Genomic DNA, 25,357 nt, shown 5'->3' on the forward strand with positions numbered 1-25,357 from the left:
GCAACGAAGAACAACAAGAAATGCCATCAGTACGCAAGCAGATGGCCTCAGCAGGGCTCACTGGGGGATGCGTTCTCATTCCCATGGACGAACAAATTCCTGTACGCATTTCCTCCTTTTCCCCTTGTCAGGAGGACGTTGCAATGGATCCTCAGGTACCCATGTCGGGTAATTCTGGTGGCCCCATACTGGGCCAGACAAGTGTGGTTTTCAGACCTACTACACTTAGCGGCGGCGGAACCGATGAGATTCCAGAAGACCCCCGACCTTCTGTCTCGACAGGAGGGTGTCGTTTGGCATCACGACCCGGACAGCCTCAAGTTGACGGCCTGGCTCCTGACTTCGCCGAATTTGGTCGGCTAACGATTCCGGAGGACTGTCGACGTATCCTGCAAGCGGCAAGAGCACCTTCCACAAACGCCTCATACGCGTACAAATGGAAAAGGTTCTGTCAATGGTGTGAGGATCAACCAGGTTTGGCCCCGCAATCGATTAGGCCGGAACAGCTCCTTCCATACTTGCTGTTATTAGCTCAAATGGGCCTGTCGGTGTCGTCAATAAAAGTACACCTAGCAGCCATTTCCAGGTTTACTCGTCGACGGCACTCGGCACCATTGTTCAGCGACCGCCTGATTAAGCACTTCCTTAAAGGCCTCTTTCGGAGTTTCCCTCCAGAGAAGAAATTTCCACCGGAGTGGAGCCTCAATCTGATCTTAACGTCTCTTATGAAACCTCCGTTTGAGCCAATGTCATCATCGTCTCTGAAGTTTCTGTCGTGGAAATTGGCCTTCCTGGTGGCCATCACTTCAGCCCGACGTATCTCAGAAGTTCAGGCTCTAATGGTGGACCCACCATACTTACGATTTTTCAAGACCAAGGTAGTCCTAGCCACTAACCCACAGTTCATACCAAAAGCTCCTTCGGTGTTTCATAAACACTCTTCTATCGTGTTGCCTACGTTTTTTCCGGAGCCATGCTCGGGAGCGGAGCGCATGCTACACACATTGGATGTAAAAAGGGCTCTCAAGTTTTATCTTCATCGTACGCAACCGTTCAGAGAAACGAGACAGCTGTTTGTGGCCTATGGGTTGGGTGCTAGAGGAAAAGCCATTTCAAAGCAAGGACTTTCAAGATGGGTGTCATCTACCATCTCGTACTGCCATTCCAAGGCAGGGAAGCCTCTTCTACGACGGCCAAGAGCTCATTCAACTAGAGCAGCGGCATCGTCGACGGCACTGTGGGCCGGAGTCCCTCTAGGGGACATCTGCATGGCGGCTACCTGGGCGACTACACACACCTTTACCCGCCATTACTGCCTGTCGCAGCAACATGCCGAAGACACCCGGATGGGACAGGCGGTGCTTCGACACCTATTCCAGTAAGGTAAGCCCCGGCTGCGGGGTGGCATCCTGTGGAATTTATGACTGTATGTGGTCAGTTTTTTCCCTATGTAAACTATTACTGATGTATACATAATCTTAGGGAACGGCCTTTTGCGAAGAATGTATAGGGGTTTGCATGCACACCTCCTCTTGGGGGTAGTACTGCTATGTAATCTATTCAAAGCATGTGAATCCATGAAAGATCCAATGCTGGAGAAGGGAATAGTTTCTTACCTGTAACTCCATTTCTCCAGCATTGGTATCTTTCATGGATTCACATGCGCCCACCTGCCTCCCCTGATCATGCAAACCGGTTCCCCCACTACTTTGGGGGCCGAAATCTGAGGGAGCGCGGGGGCGGGGCCTGTATTTATATCATGACGTCCTGACGGCACGGGCACGCATGATACAAAACGAGGTGGATAGGACGCATAAGCGTCGAAAAAGTTTTCCTACGGGAAAGGGTCTATATAATGTACCGGGGATTCCCAGCCTGACGACGGGGAATATTCAAAGCATGTGAATCCATGAAAGATACCAATGCTGGAGAAATGGAGTTACAGGTAAGAAACTATTCCCGTAGGTCCCAGGTTTTATTTTTCATTAAGAAGGAGGTCGTTTTTTTTAGAGAACTTACAGGCAGTGCATGAAGTGCATGGGTAGTGCCCCATCACTGGGTTGAAATTGGTGTCTCGGATCGCAGTTGTCTTAACTGAAGTTCTACTGGCACGGATCATTTTTTGTTTTAAATTTTTGTCTTTCTTAAAAGCAAATAAGGGTTTAGGCATGATCGTGCCCGATACCTTAAGAACCCACCAATTTCTCAAAATGATGCCTTTAATGGCATTACTATATTGGCAGTAAGTCGAGATACAAACCAGTTGTTCTTTTTTTTGTAGTATTATTTTTGGGTAGCAGTAACAGATCTCGATTTGCATATCGGGCTCTCTTTCTGGAATGTTTGATGAGCTTTTTTGGGTAGCCACGTTCTAATAATCTGTTTTATAAAATGGTAGCATGTTTGGTAAAGTTATCAATATCAGAACAGTTCCGGCGTAGCCGTAGGAACATGCCAAATGGGTAAGTTCCGGAGTAGACTCGAGGGATGTTGGCTCTCAAAACGGAAGGGTGGTATTCCTTTCCGTTATCTTTCTGAATAATTCAGTTCGAAGAACACCTCCCTGTTCGAAAATAGACAAATCTAAGAAGGCAATCCTCGTAGTAGAGTACTCAAATGTAAAGTGAATATCTGGGTCTATTTTGTTGAGCCATTCCACAAATTGTAATAAAGACTGGGGACTGCCTTCCCATATTAAGAGTATGTTATCGATATATCGACAATAAAACTTAATCTGTTGTATAAAGGGATTGGAATCCGCCAAGATTTTATCTTCCTCAAGCAATGCCATAAAAATAATGACTAAATTCGGAGCAAATATACAACCCAAAGCCATCCCTTTGGTTTGTAGAAAAAATTCTTCCTTAAATTTGAAAAAGCTGTTAGTTAAAACTAACTTGGCAGCTTTACACAAAAAATCAGTAGGGACAGCATGTGGGAGTGGTCGTCTGTTAAGCATAATTTGTAAACTCTGCACAGCTCTCTCTCGAGGTATGTTAGTATAGAGAGCGTCAATATCAAGTGTTACCAATATTTGTATATTGGAATCAAAGTTCAAATTTTCTACCAAATTGATCACATCTCTGGAGACGAGAAGGAAGGTGGGTGTTAACATGGCCAGAGGTTTGATAAAAAAATCGACAATGTCTGTACGTTCCGTTTGAGTGGAGTGCAATTAAGATCACAATGTTATTTACGAGTATGCTCCGACGTTCTGTATTTTCTGGATCTCGAAGAAACGTGAGCACGTCTATTTTTCTTCCGACAAGATCTGGACAGTCTTTGATTAGGTGAAAGCACAATGTATTGACAAGCTCATTTACTTCCTTCTTTGTTTGGGACATTTGGCTTTTCCTCGCTCTATTCAGGAAGTAGAAGGAATTGCTCAGTGATCACAGTAAGCAGTCTCTTTATGAGCTTTTCGTTTTTAGGATCTTGAAGAAAGTCAGTGACACATGTGAGCCTCCCCACCAGTGATGGGTACGATCTTAGCACTAGATCGAAGTAGGTCACCGCGTCTTTGGTGATGCTGTTACTGCGGGACACCATAAGTAATTCCGAGCAAAGTCTCTGTGTGGAAGGAGTCTGGGTACTGTATTTTCTTCCAATTTATGTGTCCTCGATCAAAATTTGGCATATTATTTACTCGTTAAGGCCTCAGTCCAAAGTTCAAAGTTAACAGACTATGTTGTGGTTTATAAATGCAATTTTCTTCTTCACCCTGAAACTAGGATGCACAGAGTGTCTGTTTTACATGTCCTTATCCTCTTTTTTGCTCAGAGGAATGTCCAAAGTGAGACCACAACTATCTCACACAAAGTTCTTTTATCCTTGCTTTGCTGCCGCTCATGCTTCCTGCTTCTTCATCATGGATCTCGTCTGCACGTGCTGTGGTTTTTCCCCGTCGCTCGTAGTCTCCTTGCGCTGGGGTGCAGGCAGGGGGCCTTCTCCGATTTAGTGCTTGATATCGCCCAGAAAAATCCAAGCTCTTCTGCCTTGTAGTTTCACTGCGGAAGGAGTGCAGTCTTCCACTGTAAAGGGACCTTTAATCTTGGCTCGTCCCACCTTTTCCTCGTATGGTTCTTTACAAGGACGGTATCTCCAGGATAAAACGGATGGTACACAAAGTCCTTGAGCTCTGCCTGTAGTAGTATCTCCTTCTGTGTTCTGTGCTGCCCTGCATCCTTTTTGTTGTCGCTGCAGCTGGTCTGAAATTACAGTAAGGCAAGATGTCATGCAATTCAGGTAATTTTGCATTTCAGGCCCTAAGATTTCTCCTGTTGACTGGACATCACCTCTAGCTCTGTCTCGGGGGGTCAGCAGAGTGTGCATTCTTCTTCCTATGGCTATTTCGTGCAGCGTAAGATGATTGTCAGAACCAGGTTGGTTTCTGAGTGCATACAGTGCCAAAGGAAGGCAGTGCAACCATCCCTTTCTTAGAGTAAGCTTCAACTTGGCTATCCTTTCCTTTAATAAGCCGTTGAGCTTCTCACAGAGCTTGTTACCTTGTGGATGATACGCCGACGAGAACCTGTGCTTTATACCAAGCAGCAAGCTAATCTGTTTGAAAATCTCATTTACAAAGTGAGTCCCATTATCTGATCTCATGACTTCACATACCCCCCACCTGGGAAATACCTCTCTTACAAAAAATGTGGCCGCACAGGTAGAGTCTGGGTGTGTACATGGACTTGCTTCTATCCATCCAGAGAATGGACACACCACAACATTTAGGTATCTGTACCGTTACATACTTGAATCATGTCAATGTTATCGACATGTAAGTGCTGAGAAGGCCCATTTGGCCTTGGGATGACGCCTCTCATTACCTTTAATGTGTGCCCAGCTGTGAATTGTTGGCAGATTATACAGTTCACTATGAAAAATGCAACGTGCTCAGTTAAGTTCAGTATGAACCAGTCTTCTGCGAGCATTGCAGCTAGATTCTCTTTTGTCATGTGTGCCGGATAATGTAGCTGCTCCAGCACTAATTTTAACAGGGCTATAGGCATTACTGGTTTACCAGTGCTGTCTTGTCCCCACAAACTGTCAGAGGGGTTTAAAGAATACCCTCGCCGCTTCCAAAGATTTTTCTTTTCCTGTGGTGCCTCCCCTTGGAGTTCCATCAACTGTGTTTGCCCCAAATTACTATAACTTTCAAGTGCAATCTGTGCAACCATCATTTTCTCATTAGTATGATCGTCTCACTCTTGGATGCCATACATTTGGCTTCCGTGTCTGCTGCTTGATTTCTGCATGAGATCAAATCTGTCCCTTTTGTGTGGGTGGTGCATTTCACGACCGCTATGCCCACTGGGAGCTGTAGTACCTTGATCAGCCTGCCCAATAAGGCTGCTTGCTGCACTAGCGTGCAGTCTGCTCGGAGGTAGCCCCTCCTTTTCCAGCGCGCTAGGCCAGCGTGCACTGTTGACATCACATAGACGGAGTCACTGTACACTGTTACTTCCTGTTCTGCGTGATTCTCAATGGCGAGTATCAACGCCAATAATTCTGCAGTCTGTGCTGAGTAATGAGATGGTATTTTGCACTAAGGAGTACTCGAAATTCTCCATTTGCGGTGTGTTTCATTACAGCGACGCCTGTATATCTTTGCCCATCGTTTTGATCGATTCTCGAAGAACCGCCAATAAAGACACTTTCTCCTTCTAGCAAAGCATTTTCTTTTACTCTGGGGATTTCATCATAGAATTCTACATAGTTTACGCAGTCATGGATTGGCTCTCCTTCAGTGACTGGCTCAGCTATAAACATAGCTGGGTTCACTATCTTGCATCGGACTATTTAATCGATGGATTCATAAGAAGAAGCTCTCTAAGATGTTAGCGTGCCTTTTGGTTTTTCTAGGATAGCAAATAGTGAGTGCTCGACGTACAACATCATGGAGCATCCAATTACAATGGTAGTAGCTTTTTCAATGGCGAACGCTGCAGCAGCCAAACTTTGTTTGCACGGTAAATGACCTCATCACAGGGTCCAAATTTCGACTATAGTATGCCAGGGGCTTGTACCCCAATGTGGTTCTCTGAGTGAGCACTGCTGTCATAACGCTGCCATTTGTGTGAGACCAAGAACAATTACTCTACATAATTGGGGATTCCTAAAACTGGTGCTGTGCAAATTGCTCTCTTGAGTTCAGCAAATCCTTTCTCCATGGTCTCAGACCATTCAATCTTTTCTTTCATCACTTGGGCCTTCTGTAAGGCCTGAAGCAAAGGCTTGGTGTAAGAGCTGTAGTCGAAGACCCATGCCCTGACATAGTTGCACAAGCCTAAGAAGCTCTGCATGTCTTTTATCATGTGTGGCTTAGCCGTGTTCAGTATGGCTTAAGCCCTTTCTGGGGTCACTCTTTTCCCCTCATGCGAGATCAGCTAGCCTATGTACAGCACTTCTTGTTGACAATATTGTAGCTTTTCTTTGTCAACATTATATCCTTTCTCAGCCAGTATAGTCAATAGCTGAATAGAATCATGTCTGCATTGCTCTTCTGTCGTGCTGCAAATTAAGATGTCATCCACATATTGCAGGACACTTTCTCTTTCTAATGCAATATTGCTTAGGTCCATCTGCAGGACTCTGTTAAAGATAGAAGGAGATTCACAGTACCCCTGGGGTAACCTCGTGCTTTTCAGACGCATCTGTCTGAATGTGAATGGCGTCAGATCTTGTGAGTCACGGTGCAACGGGATTGAGAAAAATGCATTTTTCAAGTCACCATGAAATATTGTGCCTCAACAGGTATATTACATAAAATTGTAGCCGGGTTCGGGACTAAAGGGAACTCGGCCTCAACAATATCACTTATTGGGCGTAAATCCTGAATTAGCCTCCAAGACCCTCCCTTTGATTTCTTGATCGGATAAACTGCAGTATTGCATGACGATTCTAACGTCACTAGGATGCCCTGTTCCATCATAGCCGAAATTGTCTTAAAAATTCCTTCATCTGCCTCCCTGGACATGGGGTATTGTGCTTTTGGAAGAATTGCTTCTGGCTTCAGTTTGATTCTCACCTCTCCAACTCCTTTCAGTAAGCCTACGTCATAGGGGCCTGTAGTCCATACTGAGACAAGCACTTGGGCCATGTCGTCATCAAAATATTCAGGACGGTTCTGTGCCAACATCATTCTCTGAGGCACTTCTCTTTTGATCATTCTCACCCAAAAGGTGAGACGCTCCTCTACTGTTGTCTCTCCCATATCTGCTTGCTCTTCAAACAGATAGTCATCAGTGAAGTCAGTCAATCGGTATCCTCCTTCAATGGCGATTACTGCGCACCATTGTCGGCCTTCATCGTCATAACCAACAATTAAAGCCATGTTCCCTCGTACTGCAGCTGTGTGTATCACCAAGGGAAATACTTGTCCCTTTTCCTCGTGCACAGGTATTCCCGGCCTGAATAGAAATTCATCTGGGATCCTCATGATCTTGTCTGCAAGGCCTGGCAGCCCTGCCATTAGCACACGTATTCCATACGCGAATATTTCGGACTCTAATGGTCTAGCCCTCATAGCTGTGTGTCCTGCGTATGCTCTAATTATTTCGCATACATTTGAATAATGCATTCCTGGAGTTGAACATATTATGCCCTCCTCCGTGAACGAGATTGTCATATTTAACTTTGTCATTAGATCTCGACCCAAAATGTTTACTGGGGTCTGCCGCGAATATAATAAAGGCACATTCATTTCACATTCTCCTATAGAGACTGGTAGTTTGTTTGTGAAGGGAACTTGACTTGTAGCTCCTGTGAAACTCTGAGTATTTATGGCATCACCAAACAAGGAAAACTTGCCTTCACATATGCACGAGCGTGTTGCGTCCGTGTCAATTAAGAAGGAATATTCTGTATCCCCTATAACAACATCCACCTTAGGTTCCCGGTGAGGGTCTGGTGTCACTGATAGGATAGAACATATCAGGGCTCCCAGTGAGCTGCCCTAGTCCATATATAGTTTTGGCCCACCTTGTGCTGATGGATTTCCCCCATTCCAGGGTTCACGGTCTGCCCTGTACTCACCGTCTGTGACAGTTGCATCAGTGACTGTTGGGGCTGTCCTTGTGGAAAACTCACTACATATTGTGGTTGTGGGTTTTGTGGTGCTCCTGGCGTTTGCTGTTGCACCGTGTGATTCTGTGCAATTCCGTGTTGTAAAACCGCAGGTGGATTCACCATGCCTGCTTCCATTCCTTGGCCGTTTTGCATCATGCCTTGGTTTCTGCATGTGCGCGCTAAATGCCCCATCATCCCAAACAACCAACAAACTGGCGGTGGTCGGATCACTTGCCCATTTGACATATCTTGATTGCCATTTTGCATATTTTGAAAACCCCCTTGATTATTCTGGAAACCTCCCTGATTGCTCTGCCATACTCTTCCTCTAAATCCTCTTCCCCTAGGTTAAAACCCTGTGTTGCCCTGATTATTGTGCTGCAAATTATTCACCTGTTGCATGCTCGACCCGTCTGTGCTAGTTATCATTGCTCCTTCGAGAGAATATTTTGATAATTTCTTCTGTACTAATTTTGCCTCTTTACCCTTCCGTGCAGCTTCCTTTTTGCGATTCTTTTCTTGCAGCAGCCCGCAATAGTGTGCAATAGTCAGCTGTATTTCTGACCATGGTTTAGCCGCGATTCCTACCAATTTCTTGAGCTGTTTCTGTACCGGCTCTGGCAGCCCTTGGCACAATATATGGTAAAACACAGGTATAGATTTCCCCCAAGTTCATGAGTCTCGAGTACCCACGTGTCTTGAAAATTCTGTAGGTAAATCAACAGATCCTCCGACTCCTTCATTTTATGTGACATGATAGCTCCCATGTCAGAAGTATCTGGATATAACGATCATAATGCTTTCCATACTGCAGCTTTGCAATTGTTAAATGGAGCCCCGTCATGCGTGGTATTAACTGTGGTCACACCAGGGTAACCTGCCCATGTCCACACATTGTCAGTTCTATCACCAAGTATGGCGATTAAGAGACCCTTGATATCCCCAATAGCTAACGTGTTCCTGTCATTTTTTCTAGCTCGTGTATCCATCTTCCGGCTACCAATGTCAACATTGGAAGTTTGTTTTTCAAGTTTTCTCGATCCATAAGTGGCCATGGATTATATTGTGGTCTTGCTCCTCCTTTCTCGAGCAACGGAAATTGGGATGCATAGCCCTCTCTCTCTCTTCTCTCATTGTTCTCCTGTCTGTTGAAGGGGTAATAGTCCCGCATCACTGCCTACTTGGCAATGTCCTTAGCCGGCTCACATACGGTGGTGGTGACACCCCCCTCTGACCGTGAGATATTTCCTTGCATTGGTCTGACTGCATGACTGACTCTGATGCCCTCGGTGCAGACTCACTAGTGTCTGACCATCTTATCCCTTTTCCCCTTGGGAATCATCTTTCGCACCTTCTCTCTTCCTCCTTCTCTTCACCCTCCTCCCTTTGTCTGTCCCCAACCCGTGCAACTTCTTACGTCTTCTTTGTTCCTACTTATTTCTAATCTATCCAGGGATAGTTCTCTATTCCCACTACTTCGGGAGACATCCTCAGCGTCGTAAAGCTGAGTGCTCTCTAGGCGCTCGTCTTCCCCCTCCCCTTGGGGTATTTGTTCTAACCCTATTTCGTCATATATTCTATCGATCGTTTCTCCGATGCTTTTGGCGTCGAAGTCATCTTCAATATTCACCCAAGACGCGCCTGGTACTGAATCATACTCAGGAAAGAATTTTTCGATGTCTTCCCAATCTACTACTGGCTCAGGTTTTTTAACCTCTCTCTCCAGATATTCAAGATCCAGTGCTTTCTGTCTTCGCTTACGTTCTAAATCGTCATCAAATTCTCTGCGCTTCTTTCTTCTCTGACCCTATCTTCTTGCTTTTTCTTTGCGTCTCTACCTTCATCTGCCCTTCGGATTTCTTCATCCCTTCGTCTCTTTTCTCTCGTATTCTTTGTTCGTTCTCTAACCTTTGCTTCTTCTGTCTGTCTTGATCATTGGCTGCTCTCTGTTTGCGATCGAGCTGTCTTTCTTGCTCTTCACGATATAACTGTTCTCGTCTTTGTCTATCTTTTTTCCTTATACTTTCATCTCTCAATTCTTTCTCCTTCTCCCTTTCTGTACATCGTCTAATCTCTCCTTTTGTTTCGCATCATCAAAGCCTTTGCCAGCGAGTTTCAATAAAATCTGCCCTCCCACCCATTCGTTCTTTGCGAGTGCTATCTCATCAGTTCTATCCTCGCTTCCTTTCCATCTTTTACCTTCTCTCTCCTTATTGAGAGATGCACTTGTCTGTGTCTGGTCCCTTCTCTCGTCATCTCGTCTCTCCTTGCCCCTTGGGACTGTGGAGGTGATATCCTTATCTTTATCTTTACGTTGATTTTCATCACTACTTTGCGTAGGTGACTCATACGCTGGGTTACTATACCCCGTGGCTGCTCTCTGTGGGTATAACCCTTCGTCCCTACTGTCTTCAATCTTCGTTGCAGATGGGGCGGGTGGCGCAGTAGGCGTCTCTGTGCATACATTAAGTATCCAATCTATTGGTGGCTCCTCTTCCTTGCCCTGTTCATACATTTTCCAAAGCTCTAGAATATCTAGGCGTTTGTCCAACTTTTTGCCCGTGTATGTGGTCTGCAAGTATGCTGTCATGTGTTGCAAAACAGCTTTAGATAAGGACCCACCCTGTGGCCAAGGCATAAACATCTTGTGGGTGATTCCTTTAACCCACTCTGCACTGTATTTTTTCAGTTTAGGTGCATGTTTCGGCAACTGTTTGCACAGGTGTACTAATGGAGTTATGTCCTCCATGCTTAAATCTGTTCCCTTTCCTCAAAGCTTCACATGATTTAAACAATTTCAACAATATGAGCGAGCACCAATCACTGCAAGCTCCAATCCCAATTCCACAAAATTGTATATCTTCTATTTTACTCAAAAAACATCAGGTTATCTTCTACAACCTGCCAAATATCCAATCGCACAGTTTTTATGCTAGTTCCTTAAAGGAAAATATTCCGTCCTATGACGTCACAACAATCAACACATAAAACAGACATTAACAGACTAGATGAACTCTAATATTACCCTGGTATGGAGTTTAAACGTATCCCTTTCACAGCGCCTTTAATCGCTGTGGTAGTCTATTCGTTCCCCTTTATTTGGGACTATGGATACATATTTCTTCTAGCCGCTTGTAAAAAGCATAGGAATAAGGCGGATCCTCTCTCTTCTCGGGCGTCCTCCCTGGTATCCTCTCTCTGTTTACTTAAATATTCTTGAGTCATTATTCCCTTCCCCTATATATATAAATATATATATACATTCTTCTCTACCTCTAGCTCTATTTTGTTTTCCCGCCAAAGCATTAGTCTTTTTCACTCACCGTTCGCATGTTTCCTCTCTGGATCCTCGGGATAACAGCCTTCGTCAAAGACCTTCTTTGACTTTTCCCCCGCTCAGCTGCCCGTAGGAGTGGGAAGGGGTTACGTGGGGAAGCACAGTTCCCTTCAGACATTGTTCTGCAGATTCAATCTTTTACAATACCACTGTCTACGGGGAGCTTCACAGTCTACTCAGCCGAATGGCAAAGGATTTGTGATATTGCCGAGGATCTAGAGTTACTTTATGTCAACGGTCAATGGGTGTCTTATTCTAATCGATAGTCGATAACCAACAATCTCTGCTACCAAGTGTACTCAAGTGTACTCCAAGACCCCCGACCGGCCCATAGAGTCGGAGTTTGCTCAGAAGCACTATAAGACAAGATAGCAGCACCCGTGAGATGGATGGGGGTGCAGATTTATTACTCCAACACCAATCAATGAGGACAACTCAAACGGTTTGGCAAAGGGAGTCCTTTTAATGACAAAAAGTACAAAAAACAGGGAGTTATGAATATCAGCAATCTTCCTTCTTGCTTCAACTCCAACAAACTTCATACAACAAAACTCATCATGATTGACGTGTAACACTCAAATGTTAACATGCAATTCTATTGGTTAGGAAAAGGTAACTTTACTATAGGTACTATATCTGTCTATGGTAACGGAGTGAGGGGATTGGGTAAACACTGTGAGGTGGGCATCTAAGCCCTTCCTTCAAAAATGACTACTGCAGACGTCATTAAAAGTATGGCGTCCCATTGGTTCTTCTAACTATAGGACCCTAGATTATTTGGTCCATTGTGATTGGGTTGGCACCAACCCCATGCATACTTTTCTACTTTGCTTAGCAGCACGCAGAATGGTCAGCCAGATGCGAGGTGCCCCTTAGTTACCCGGCCTTACTCCAGTCGTTTTTACAATCAATCATTACTTTAGTAGCTATATGTCAATTATTTCACTGTGGTTGGCCTCGAGACTGTGGGCCTCATCACGAGTTGGGCTGTATTCCCGGCTGCAATACAGCCGACTGTAATAGCCCTAACACCGACCAGTCCGGTGGTATTACCACCGGATCATGAGTTGGGCCTTAACGGTAAATCCCCATTGCTGATTGGGTCCATTGGATCCAATGGGGAATTTCTGGCGCTAATTATGCGGGCTAATACAGCCGGCTGTAATACGGCCGAAAACAGGGATTTTCACCTCCAGAAAAAAAGCTGGAGGTAAAACAGTCGATTTAGCGCCCAACTCGTGATAGGGCCAGCCCTTAAATGCGGCTGTAATACCGTTACCACCGCATTTAAGGGCTACAGCCCAACTCCTGATGAGGCCCTGTGTCTTCTGTCTGAAAAGATTCTGATATCTTCATCTGGCTTTGTGCCATGCGTAGGTGTGTACTCTCGTTCTCATCCTGCTTGGCTGGTCACGTGGTTCAGACACTGTGAATTTGCTTCTTCTTCCATCAATTCGTGTATTTGATTTTCATGTCACCCACCACCTGCCTTCAGTTTCTTATCTCGACCTTTCAGAGGCAGGATATTCTGTTCTTAGTTTCAATTAAATGTAGCTACTGTTCGTAACTTCTATTGGTATGACCTTGGCTCTCCTGGCACGAGTTGCCTCTGCTGAGTTTCGTTTTAGCCGCCTCTTCTCGTTTTTGCTAAATGTGAAGCTTTTCTCGTATGGCCTTTAGTAACCTGGGGTGATTCTGCTTCTTGTGCAAAGTAGAAATATACTTATGCTAAGGTGTTTCGTTTGAGGTAGATTATGTATAATGGCGCCTGCCGCACTATTCTTCTACTAAGCATCCGAAGCTGCACTGTTTTCTTAGCTTTCTTGCGGTACCAAGCATATTTACAGGTGTAAACTGGTCGAATATCTTCATTTTGCTTACAGCTTAAACTTCTTACATTTTGAGATCTTTCTTTTACTTTAAGTTCACAATATCCTTCATGGCATTTTGTGTCTTTGCATCATTCTCTGGTTGGCATTTCTTCTATCTGCAAGTCAGTCCGGGCCCTCGTGACGTCACCATTCGTCTTCTATTAAGGCCTTTATGGTTTCTTCGGGGACTGTACACAGACGATCTTCATTTTGTTTCATTTGTTGATATGGTTTTCTTAGTGGGTACCTTACTGTCCATGGTTTTCTTGGTACTGGTACATCAATAGGTGCTGTTTTTCTAATAGGCACTGGGCAGAGCCCTACCGCAGCTCTCTGCTGGTTTATTTGCTCCTCATACGTCACATATCTCGGTGTGAATGTTCCTGGAACTTCAAAATGGACGATTGGAGTGCAGGCTTTATTTGGGGCCTCCTCTACACTTATAACAAAACCAAATCAGTAAGAGATCATCTAATTAAAGCCGACTTTGCATATGAAAGAAACACCACTCAGAAGCACAACAGACGCTACCATGTTACAATTGTAACAACTGTAATAATCTGATCAAAGGTAATTACATCAACCATGCACATAATGGATACAAGATTAACCTGCATCATTCCTCTACATGTGACTCAAAAAATGTAATTTACGGAATAAGATGTCGGTGTGGGCTATATTACGTGGGTCTGACCACAAGGGAAGCAAAAACCAGGTGGTCGGAACACAAATCAAATAAAAGAACAGCTTCAAAGAAATCACCAGTAGCTCAACACTTCTTGAAACACAAACATACCATTGCACAAATCAAATGTATCATTTTGGAACAAGTCAGCCTACCCAGGAGAGGAGATAATATGAACAGATTATTACTTCAAAGAGAAAGTTACTGCATAGATCGCCTCAATTCCATGTCCCCTTATTGGATGAGCTTAGAATGGGACTTAAGTTGTTTTCTCTAAAATAAGGCAACCATGAAAGACCACATAACAGATGACATCAAAAATTGAACATCAAACAGACAAGATGTATCGCTTTACATGGGTGATACATCCAACACAATGCAATACGTAGATTATTCAGTACGCCTACAAACAAAATCATACAAAAACAAATTGCGGCATAAAACATAAATGATACACCTCTACGGCTGCAACATACAACCATTGGATGTTTTTCCTACGAGAAAGGAAATCAGAACCAGTAACATAACAATTCATATACCATGGTAAAATGAAATAATTTTGTCTTGCATTAAGACAGAAAGAACTAGGTATAGCAACTCATTTCTGATATGATAAAAATCGCAATAGGAAACAATTTCGTCTTACATTAAGACATAAAGAACTGGGTATCTCAACCCATTTCTGATACGACAAAAAACAGCTAAAGATGGTGCTCAGATTACATCTCACGCAAGTCCATCTTCCAATATTTTTGGATCCTCTACCGGCACACGAGCACGTTGGTATCCAGGACAACGAGAATCAACAGTGAGAAGATGCTACATGCGAAAGAGAACGATCCTGCGGTGAACCCATTCGAAGTAAGATCTATACTCTTTAATCTCAATCTCAATTATTATCAGTTCGCAGAGTTTATTAGCAAGTACACAGGAGACAAAATGGGCAAGACAATACTCTCTCATTACAGACGCCAGATAACGGGAACGAGGGTCACGCGTTGATCTCAGTGAACACGCAGCCAGACTTTGAACGAAAAGGAAAGCGCATAGATCCAAATATAGAAAGAATTTGACATGAGTTACGCAGATGACAAGGTATGACCCCTTCTGCCGTACAATCAATACATAAACCACAGAATACTGCAACACATTAGGAACTAAATAGCAATTGTTTTCCCCAGGTCTGTGTAACCGTATGAACATTTGATACTGTATAAGACCACAGATCCGCTCATTGCAGTAGATTCAAGACTCTGGACCACATCAATAGTTTTGCTTAAACCAAAGTTAGCAACACAAGGTGAGCATGCCTATGCCAAAGAAAACGTGTGTGCAAAATGTTAAAGAATTAAGGGCTGAGAATTGGGACACAGCGCTATCACATAGCGACTAGTCCCAATTCCAGCACAAACTTATGATTAAACTCATGGAGGACTCCATGAGCAAGAGGAGACTGACACGCTTGTTAACGCAATCGTTTTGGGAAATATTAGCAAGACTACATTGCTAGCACTCTAAGGTCAGTAGGTTTTAGTGCCAGAATGGGATTACAAGTATTTAACTTGCCAAACAGAACTTCTAAAAACGGATACCTTATTTTTTACTTACCTTGTAGAAACATTGTGAATTTTCTGAATAGTTCCCACCTTATGAAAGGCGAACAAGCCCGAAACTCGTCGTGTATAGAGATATGATATACAACCAAGGTTAACTGCATGTATATAAAAATACATCTCACAAAGGCACTTTGTATAATTTGGTTCTGATTGAACTCACCTTATGTTGTGAATTGAAACAGTGCCAAACAGACTTGATTGATGAAAAACATCTGTCGTTTTTGATAAATTGATAAATTGCAAAACACTGTATTACTTTGTCACATATATCACACGAAGGAGGGTGAATTTACTGTATGAACGTGATTATTATATTTGCGAAAATAATGTGTTTGTTTGACATTTATTTAAATCACTATTAACTATTGTGTATATATCTTTCCTATTTTGAAAAGTTTTAGCATTTTCTTTGCTACAAAGGTGTGCACAGAGCTATAGCTCCACCGATTTAGGGGAGCTTGTTTCTTATCAATTGCCTGACCCTTGTGGTGGGGCACGTCAGGTGAACGGCTCTGGTGTTTGTCCGTCTTGTTTTGTGGTGTGCAAAGTGTCTGTGTCGGAAAAGGGGGGGGGAGTAGAGTGTCTGAGTATCCTATGGGGTAGTATGGGGAAAATGTGTTATGAAAATGGGATACCGCATCTCACCCGTCGGAGTCGCACTTCCACTCCCCGAGGACCCCCCATTTAGCTGATCCTCCCACACTGGTCAACCCCCAGGAACTGGATCCAATAGCGATGGCCGTATCCTGGCCACCTGGATGACAGATCCATGGGGACTAGTAAGTGAGACATCATCAGGTTTCTCACAGGGACAACATGTGGTTGCTTGTCACACAACTTAAAGATAAATGCCCACAGAGGCAGATGGCCTCATCTTACACCAGCACAATAGGTTTCTTCTATCGTAGTTGTAGCTGACTCATAGATACATTTATAACCAGGGAATTATGTTGATACTAAATCCTGGTTAATGATTTAATTTTCAGGCCTTGCTCATGCAGCATTTTGCTCCTGGGTAAACAGACAGCACACGCCTCCCGAGGTCAGTGCTTTTTTGGCTTGTTTAACACATCAATGCCACAGATAAAAAGTTCTTCTATTTCCATTGATCTATGGATGGTTCATACACTAGCTGTAGCATGTGTTAGTAATTTCGGTTACCTTGTTACAAGTACAGCATTATGTATGTTTTACATATAGGCTCCACGTCAAATCTGGAAAATAACATTCCCGAATGTGTGATCGTGGACACATCTCACCTCCCTCTGTGCCTTGGTTCTTATATCTGGCTGAAATGAGAGCACCTGGAAACACGGGTGTTAGACGCATCTGAAGGCCGTTAGCTGCCACTTCCTGTGGTGTCACTTGGGGGCAGGGTCAAATGACATCACTTCTTGTGATGTCATCAGAGGTCAAGGGCCATGTGATGTCACTTCCGCTACCCCTGGTGTTTTGGTGAAATTACATCCCTTGTTGTCCCGTCTTATATTATGTTTAAACTCAGGTAAACGTTTCAGGAATAATACACAAATCTTAATGTTTCTCCTTGGAAGGGTAATTGGTTTGAATCATTTGAGCAGTATGCTAAATAAAACTAATCTTAAAAATTGATACCTATGAAACCTTTAGGATGCAATAGTGTTCATTATTATAAATGTTGCATTTATATGGTGGATATTTCCTCTTTGTTTTTATAGACATTTTATATTGGTTTTCTCTGCATGCAGATCTTTAATATTTAATTTTCTGTTAATGTTACAGTCTAATCAGAAAATTAATGCACGCTGGACAACAGAGGAACAGCTCCTTGCTGTGCAAGGTATGTTTAAAAAATGAATTGTCTTATTTACATGTCAAAAGACTCATTGGGCCTCATTACGACCCTGGCGGTAAGGGGTTAACGCCAGCGTTAGCTGCGCCGACCCCTTACCGCCAATTACGAGGTCCCCTAGCGCCATGGTGCTTTTAACACCTGTTTTTAGCAGGTGTTAAAATCCATGGCGCTAAGGGACCATGGAGTTAATTACGCCACCGTAATTTACGGTGGCGTAATTAACGCCTTCCCCACTCCCATTATGCCCTATGGGGCAAAAATGGGAATGGGGAAGGGTAAATGGGGATTGGGGACTTACCGCCCCGCCAAGGTCGGAATGGGGCGGTAAGTCCGCCAACCACCATGGCGTAAACGTAGTTTACGCCATGGTGGTAAAGTCACGGCCCAGGCGGTAACTTACCGCCTGGGTCGTAATGAGGCCCATTGATGTTTGGTGAACTAGCATCTGTAAAGAATGTAGACAGGCCTGGACTTATGTCCACTGCTAAATATATATGCACAAGTATGGGCTAAAGGCCCAAAATATCGCCCTCAGAATTCAGACTCCCAAAATTCTGACTCTTTTTTCTTTTTTTAGACCCCTCCCCCACACTATTGTAGCACCACCACCACATTATGTTTAAGTAAAGTATTTTGTTATGCGATTACCTGTTTATTTCAGGCAATTTTATAGAGGCTAGGGATTGTAGACCCTCCTGCCTGTGTGTGGCTATCGGTTCCGTCAATGAGGCTTAAATATAAAACAAAAATTACTCTAAATCACACTCTTTAAAATGAGAAAAATTGTGAAATGTGGACAGCTAAAATCGCGATATTCAAAAAGCGAGTCACTTGTTTTTGCAGTAAAAAGTAATTTTAAAGTTTACTTTCAAATACTGTTTATCTTTGTACAGATTTATGTTTATAAAAATGTACTTTGTTCACTGGTCCTCTTTGAAATGAGGAAAACTATTTTTGTATTAATTACACTTGCCACTATTCCTCTCAATTGCATTAAATGGCAAATTGGTGCTTTTCAAAATGATCTTGGTGGCAAATAAATACTCACATCTTACTTTTCTTTGTGTGTGGATAACGTAGACTGACCGCTATGACACTAGAACATTCTGGCATAGATGGATTGAATAATCAACAAAGTCTTTGGGGAAGTGTCAGAGGTTTTATTGACAAAATCACAGAAAGTATGGACAGTTGGGGGATGGTTATGAATAGACAAGTAAGCTGGAAAAGGGATTTCAAAAGTGAAAGTGACGATGGAGCAGTCCCTCACTTACTCATCTCCCGCCCTAGCCCATGTGTCTGTAACCCCTGGTTAGTGCTACTGCTCAGTCAGCCCTACTGCCCAAGGCTGGTCTAAAATACAGATGGATCCCTGAGTGCAGGTTGTCTAACTCCCTCAGGGATCTTCTACCTGACCCTACACATTTGATGGTTGCTTCTGATAGGATTGTGTATGTGTGCTGACTGATTTTCCAGCCCTGTATCTGCTTACTACTCCACCTGCCACTACTCTCCTCCTCCGCAGTCCAACTACATTCACCTGATCTCCCCACAACTTTCTCTTATGTCTCTCTGATGGTAAAACCTTACTTCCTACCACTCTCCACTATACCTTCTCACACTACTGGTACTGTTCTGTCTCCACTCTTCCTGCTCTACCACTGCTACTCTCAATCTACTGCTACTCTCTTTCTCTCTGCTACTGCCTGTACTGCTGCCTTCACAACTCCTCTCTCATGATGTTACTGCTCTGTCCGTCCTACTACTACTATTCCCTTGCCAATATTACTGCTCTTCTCAATACTCCTACTACCACTACTCTTCTCATGTCGAAAAAACTCTGGGATATGGTGCCCTGCTCACCCCTTAACCACAGCCCTCTCACTATCCTCACCCTCTCCCAACTTCTCTACTATGCCCTGCTCTTCACACCCCACTTCTACACACTTTTCTACTAGCCTCACTCTCTCCTAACACGCACTCCCTCTGACTTCTACACAGCTACTCTTGCTATTTCCCAACATTATCTTCTTTCTCTCTCACCTCCTAAACCTCACACTCCCCAAATCGTACAATACACTCACTACGCTATACACCACTGATACCACTGTCTCTGACATATCTCACTTTTTCAAAGCACAGCCACCAACTCTCAACACTCCATCCCAATGCCCTTGCTCCACTTCGTCTCTCGGTCCCCTGCCAGCTCCTCCCACAACCTTCGCCACACTTTGCCTCTCCTTCCTGTTTATATACTACATGGCTAGTGATGCACTGTTTCCTCTTCTCCCCCATTGGTTGCAGCACTCGCCTGATTTTTTCACACCAATCGGTGCCTGTCTTTCCCTCAGCAGGGGGTCTACACAGATGGTATGCTTTAAAAAAAAAACTCAAAGCCCCTCCCCTTTTTCCAGCGAGGTTTTAGAAACAGTCTGTTTCTCTGTCATGCTGTTCGTTTTTTTGCTTGAAGGGTGAGTCCTCTGCAGCTTTGGAGTGATGGCTTCTGTAAAAATGTGGTGAAGGCCTGTGATTCGTCTAGGTTATTGTTTTTCTCTATTCTCCCTCATTTGGATCCACTCCAGGTTTTCTAAACTGCTCGCTGTTGCTTAGCCAGTCAGATAGCATAGCGAGCTAAGCACTTGTCCCTGATATCTGTGTGCAGCCTGCTGTGGCAGGCTTGAATCCCGGCAGTGCCAACTCAGCCTTTCATCCTTGTGAGGTCGATAAATTGAGTACCACTCTGTGGGATAATAATGTTTTTTGAGTGCTCTGAGACCTATGTGTGTGTAGCACTACACAAGAAATACATTATTATTAGTGGTGGTCCTGAAAGAAAAAAGAGAGAACAGTGGGCAGCAACTACATTGTAAGGTAGTGGGCAACAATGAGTGGTATTATCCGGCTCTACCTGTTCGGCACAGGGAGGACTTTCGAGGGACTGGTTATCCTGCACCACGCCCACTTTACAAACCTAGGGAAGGGCCTGTTCTGAGCTTTTTTACTTTACTTTAATATATTTGTAACATGCACCTGGGTACCCAGAGGCTTAAGGGCAGTTTGTTTTAGTGAGCCTCCTGCTCCAGGTTGAGAGGGGTCACCACCTCCCCCCTTTGGCAAGGTTGTGGCCCTGACCCCATCACAATTTCCTTTCCCAAAATGTCTGTTATGGGAATAGGCTGGAAATGGCAGTAAACTACACATTCCACTCTGTTTTTTTTTGTCAGGAAAAGCTATTTAGATTAGCAGGCTCACCTTTCTCTTAATGTTGACGTTTACAGCTTAACTGAGCTATGATTACCATTTTCAACTATTACTTCTTTTTCATAGTTCTCGCTGCACAGATTTTCATGGTAGATGTCATATTGAATTTCTGGTAAATGAAATTCTGGTAAATGGTTGATTGGGCAAAGAAGGGATGTGATCTAACATTTTGGGGTGGGACCATGCCTGATTGGCATATGGTCTTGGCAGGTGAAGAACAATGGTCTGGGGGGTTGCCTAGAGCTACCCTAGAGTGCTAAACCTCCCAGCCATCACCTATTTTGTTTTGCTATAGAGGTGCAAGAGACCAGTTTTCCTGAAAGACAACTACATCAGCTTCCCCAATATAGTGCTGGTAGTCTAAGTCCTATAATTTTGCAACACCAACCTTGATGGGGAGCCTCTCCGGTACCCCAAGAGTTTTCCCTATATCCACCATATCTGTATTCACCTGAGGAGGTCCTCCATCCTCATGATGCTTCCCTACCCTGGTTGTCTCCTTAACGGAAACCCCTCCATAGCCCAAAAATAGAACCTGAGACACCAGCTAACCCCCTCCCTGATTCTCATATGAAACCGCTGGGTGTGTGCTGCCTTGCAGCCCAACTGTCAATTAATATCTATCCGCTTATCCCTCTCCACACTGGGGAATTAGTTGTGCATAGTTACCTGCCTGAATGGGCCATGTGACACCCCTACGCTAGACCTTTTGTTTCACTGGGAAGAATCTGCAGCATTGTAAAATTAGGATGTCTAAATGAGAGTCAGGAGGGGGGTAAAAGTGCTCTAATGAAAATACTTGGTGGGGATCCTTGGGTGCTTCGTGTGTGAGATGCAAGGTCAACCCACTTCCTTCTGCAGGAACCTGAAAGGTTCTTGGTACCTGAAAAGGCATTACTTTCTGGGCATCTTGCCGGAAGGCTGAGGGCTCCAATGAAAGAAGGTCTGCTGCTAGGTTGTATTGAACCCAGGAGGACCACACTCCCTTCCTGTGCTCTCAATTGTGAGAAATCAGTCTTAGGAATAAGGAAGGCCACTGGATGGACATATGTGCCTGAAAATGGAGGGAAGCCAACACGCTGGCCGAGGTTGATGTTCCAGGAGTTGCTCCAGGCACAGCTAAGGGAGGACGCTCCAAGGATGAGCACTGAGCCTCCAGCACTACCCGCCTTGGTGCTCCCACTGTTTACCATTTATCATTGCCTGTATCATTGCGATTCTTGAGGTAGTTTTGTCACGGGACTCAATAAGGAGGCAAGTAAAAACCCTTATTATGAATAGTTATTTGGCACGCAAACCCCAGTTGTCAATGCGTTTTACACGAGCAGCTTGCGTGAAACCATGATATTGTGCCAATCCCCATATTCCATGAGGTGCAAGGAAGCAGCAGGGTACAATGTGGCACCTGGTACCATACTCACGTTACACCAGGTGCAACCGTCTTTGCCCCAAAACCATGGCTTGTCAAACCATTTGACAGAATTGGATAATAAAAAAATCTCATTTTGGCAAGGTGGATTCATTTATTGCTTATTCGCTTGCTCACAGGCTGGCTAAAAGGGAGATGGGACCAATAAGGATGTGCAATACAGTTCCTGGGCAACTAGTCTACTGGGTGCAGCCAAAGAACAGTCAACAATAGCAGAGCAGTGTCCATTTCCAACAAGCTCACCCAAATTTCAGTCCCCCTCCTGTCCCACCTGAATAAGCATTCAATATGTAAAATATAATTTCAATGCAGGACCATAAAAAAAAGCTCTTGGAGGGCACAAAGAACCAACACAATTGAGGGTACTAGTGCTTGTACTGCGGTGCTTAAGTCATAAGGATGGATGTGTCTGATCTTACGTAGTAGGTGTGGTTGTAGATTGCATGTTCTGGTGACAGCAGCTATATGGTATGTGAAGGAAATGTGGGTGTTGATGGCGAAGCCAAGGGATTTGATGGGTGTGGAAATGGATTTGTGTGGGCTGTCCATGACAAGTTCTTTGATCCAGGAGTGCATTTGGGTTTGTGGCTGGGGGAAGATGAGGAGGTATTCCGTTTTGGATGGGTTAAGCTTGAGGAAGTGGGTGACCATCCATGTGTTTATGGTGGAAAGACAGCTTTATAGGATGTGGAGTTGCGAGAGGGATGAGGTTTGTAAGTATATTTTTGTGTCTTCTGCGTACTGGTGGAAATTGAAGCATTTGCGAAGGGTCTGTCTAAGGGATTCAACATACAGGTTGAAGAGGAGTTGAGACATGGAGGAGCCTTGCGGGACCGCATGCTTCACCAGGGTGTGGTAGGGTCAAAAAGGGAGCATGCAGAGAAAATATGTTCTGTCCGTAAGGAAGGTGGTGAGCCAGTTGAGGATGGTGCCTGAGTTCATCCCGTGGGATCCCCTGCTCCTCTAATCCAGCCAAGAAATGCCAAAAACCATCAGCAACTGACACCAGCAACCTCCACCCTATAACAGTTTCTCCTATTCCACAGTGATGTAAATCAACTAGCGATCAGTAACCCCTACTGTCTAAGCTATCCAACTCTATTTGTGAGGACCTAAAGGCTGCAGCCGTATCTACCATACTCCCTCCAGGGTTTTGTATGGAATCCCTAATCTCGTGGTGCCCCATAATGTGGTCAATGATGTTCAAGGGGAATGCCGTTCCCCTCACATACTCTCAGACTCTTTCTCCCACTCCTGTCTCTGTGTCTCTGCTCTTGTCTCTCCTTAACCTTCCTTCTTCGGTTCCTATTCTCTCTGCCTTTCCTACTTCTCGTCTTAACCAGAAGTAGGAAAGAGCTCCTTGCTCTATCCAATCACTGCTTTCTCTTCTATTTCCCCCCTGTCTTACCCTCTCTCTCTCTCTCTTTTGCTCTCTCTCTCGCTTTATCCTCTTCTGTTGCTACGGCCATCTGATACTCCTCTCTCACCCTCTACAATCCCTCCTTCTACTCCATCCTATCTCTCGCTCTCACTCACCTCTGGTCTTCTCACACTCCTCTCTCTCCCCTCCTCCTAGTACTCTGTCCGATCTTCCTCTGTACCTCCGGTCTTCTCATACAACTTCTCTCTCGTTCGCTCTATCCAGTACCCCCTCTTCCTATTACTCTCCCTATGTTTAACCTCTCCATCTACAACTATCTGCTCTTTCACTCATACTTCCCCTCTTCCTTTCACTACCTCTCCCTACCTATTTCACATTTCATGGTCTACTCTCACTCTTTCCTATCTCCCATGCCCTCTCTGTTATACCGCTAACTATAACATACACTCTCACAGGAACAACTTCAACCTTTCACACTTGGTGCCAGTGTCTCACCCCACCTGCACTTGTTTCCAACAGCTCAATAGACTTCTGAGCACCCTGCTCCACGCTCTGTCTTCCTTCTGGTCTCTCAGTCCACGACCACACCTCCTGACCTCACCTGAACATCTCTTATAAATGTATGCCTTTTATACCCATGACCTGCTGTTTCTCTGGTTCCTCCCCCTTCCCATTAGTTCCCTGTTTCACTTGACTGTTTGTGCCAATCTAATCCTAGGCTTTTCCCTGGGGCTGGGTCATCACCATACGCAATTTCAAAATCCCATTTATGCCCTGTCCTCTTTTCATTTGAGAGTGTTTGTGCGGTCTGGGCAGGTTGGCGTTCACCACGTGTCTCTCCTACCCTCCACGTTGGGGTGCTATAGTTGTTGGGATTGGGAACTTCTTAGTCACTATTGTACTCCACTTGCTCATTTTCTTTTGGTTGCTCGCTGTGTAGGTTCTTGCAGTCCTGAAAATGGTCAACAAAAGCTCCTACCAGAAAAGAGGCTGGTAGGTATTGTGTGATTGACAGTGGTACCATCAATAGCAAACAAAGCACACATGGGGGTCAAAGACTGCCCCCCCCACTCTCTCACCTCACCTCTGGGGTAGGATAGGCTGTGACATAGACCCTTGTAGACCACCTGCCCAGTTCGGGAGGGGTCCCTGTTCTCCCCTGACAAGGTCAAGCCCCTGACCTTTTCAAATACATTCTAATGCTATGGAGTGGGGAACAGGATTCTTAAACACAGGTAAATACATATCCTGTAATCACCATGACAGTACCTGGGTTGAAGAATTGTTCACCACAACCTCAAATATATTATTGGACGCATGCAAGAAAATTAGATACCCTGTACTGGGCCTAGATAGCCACCTAGATCCTAATTCACACCTAGAATACACATATAAACACATTACGTATTGTAACAAAGTTTCCAATATTGTCCTGTGAGAAAAGCGTGTACTGCAGTGATTTGTTACATTACATTCTATAATAAATCACTGGCATATTAAAGCAAATGGTTCCAATGATGTGGTAGTTTTATGACAACAGTGAGTGCCTCCCTTGAGCTGGTTTAATTAGTATTGTTGGCTGCAAGCTCCCAAAATGACACGTGGTACAACTAATGTCATGTGACTAAAATAGATGTTCAGGTGCTTCTGGGACCTGTGCCTGACGTTGAGCTGTAAGATTGAGTTTTAGTCTGATCACTATCTGATTCTAACAACAAATGATGCACTAGATAAGGATTGTTATAGAAAGAATTTTGAGTTCAATTAATGATTTTGTGTACATCGCATGTAAAGGGGAGCTTCTTCATGAATTTATCTTATTACTTCAAAACAATCCGATTATGTTGAATAAAAAAAAGTAGTGCAGAATCTG

The 25,357-nt window shown here is 44.2% G+C and overlaps 1 protein-coding gene across 2 annotated transcripts in view; it reads left to right on the forward strand.

Moving 5' to 3' along the window:
* Nucleotides 1-25,357, forward strand: part of RCOR3 (REST corepressor 3) — a 1,149,883-nt gene that overhangs the window by 1,003,301 nt on the left and 121,225 nt on the right. For both annotated transcript variants that reach the window (XM_069608515.1, XM_069608516.1), the window contains one exon: nucleotides 17,341-17,398. In XM_069608515.1, coding sequence (XP_069464616.1) covers nucleotides 17,341-17,398 — 58 coding nt within the window. The remainder of the gene's footprint in view (nucleotides 1-17,340; nucleotides 17,399-25,357) is intronic.

Source organism: Ambystoma mexicanum, chromosome 4q (genome assembly GCF_040938575.1).
Source record: "Ambystoma mexicanum isolate Mex_15411 chromosome 4q, UKY_AmexF1_1, whole genome shotgun sequence".
In the NCBI taxonomy this organism is placed as follows: Eukaryota; Metazoa; Chordata; class Amphibia; order Caudata; family Ambystomatidae; genus Ambystoma; species Ambystoma mexicanum.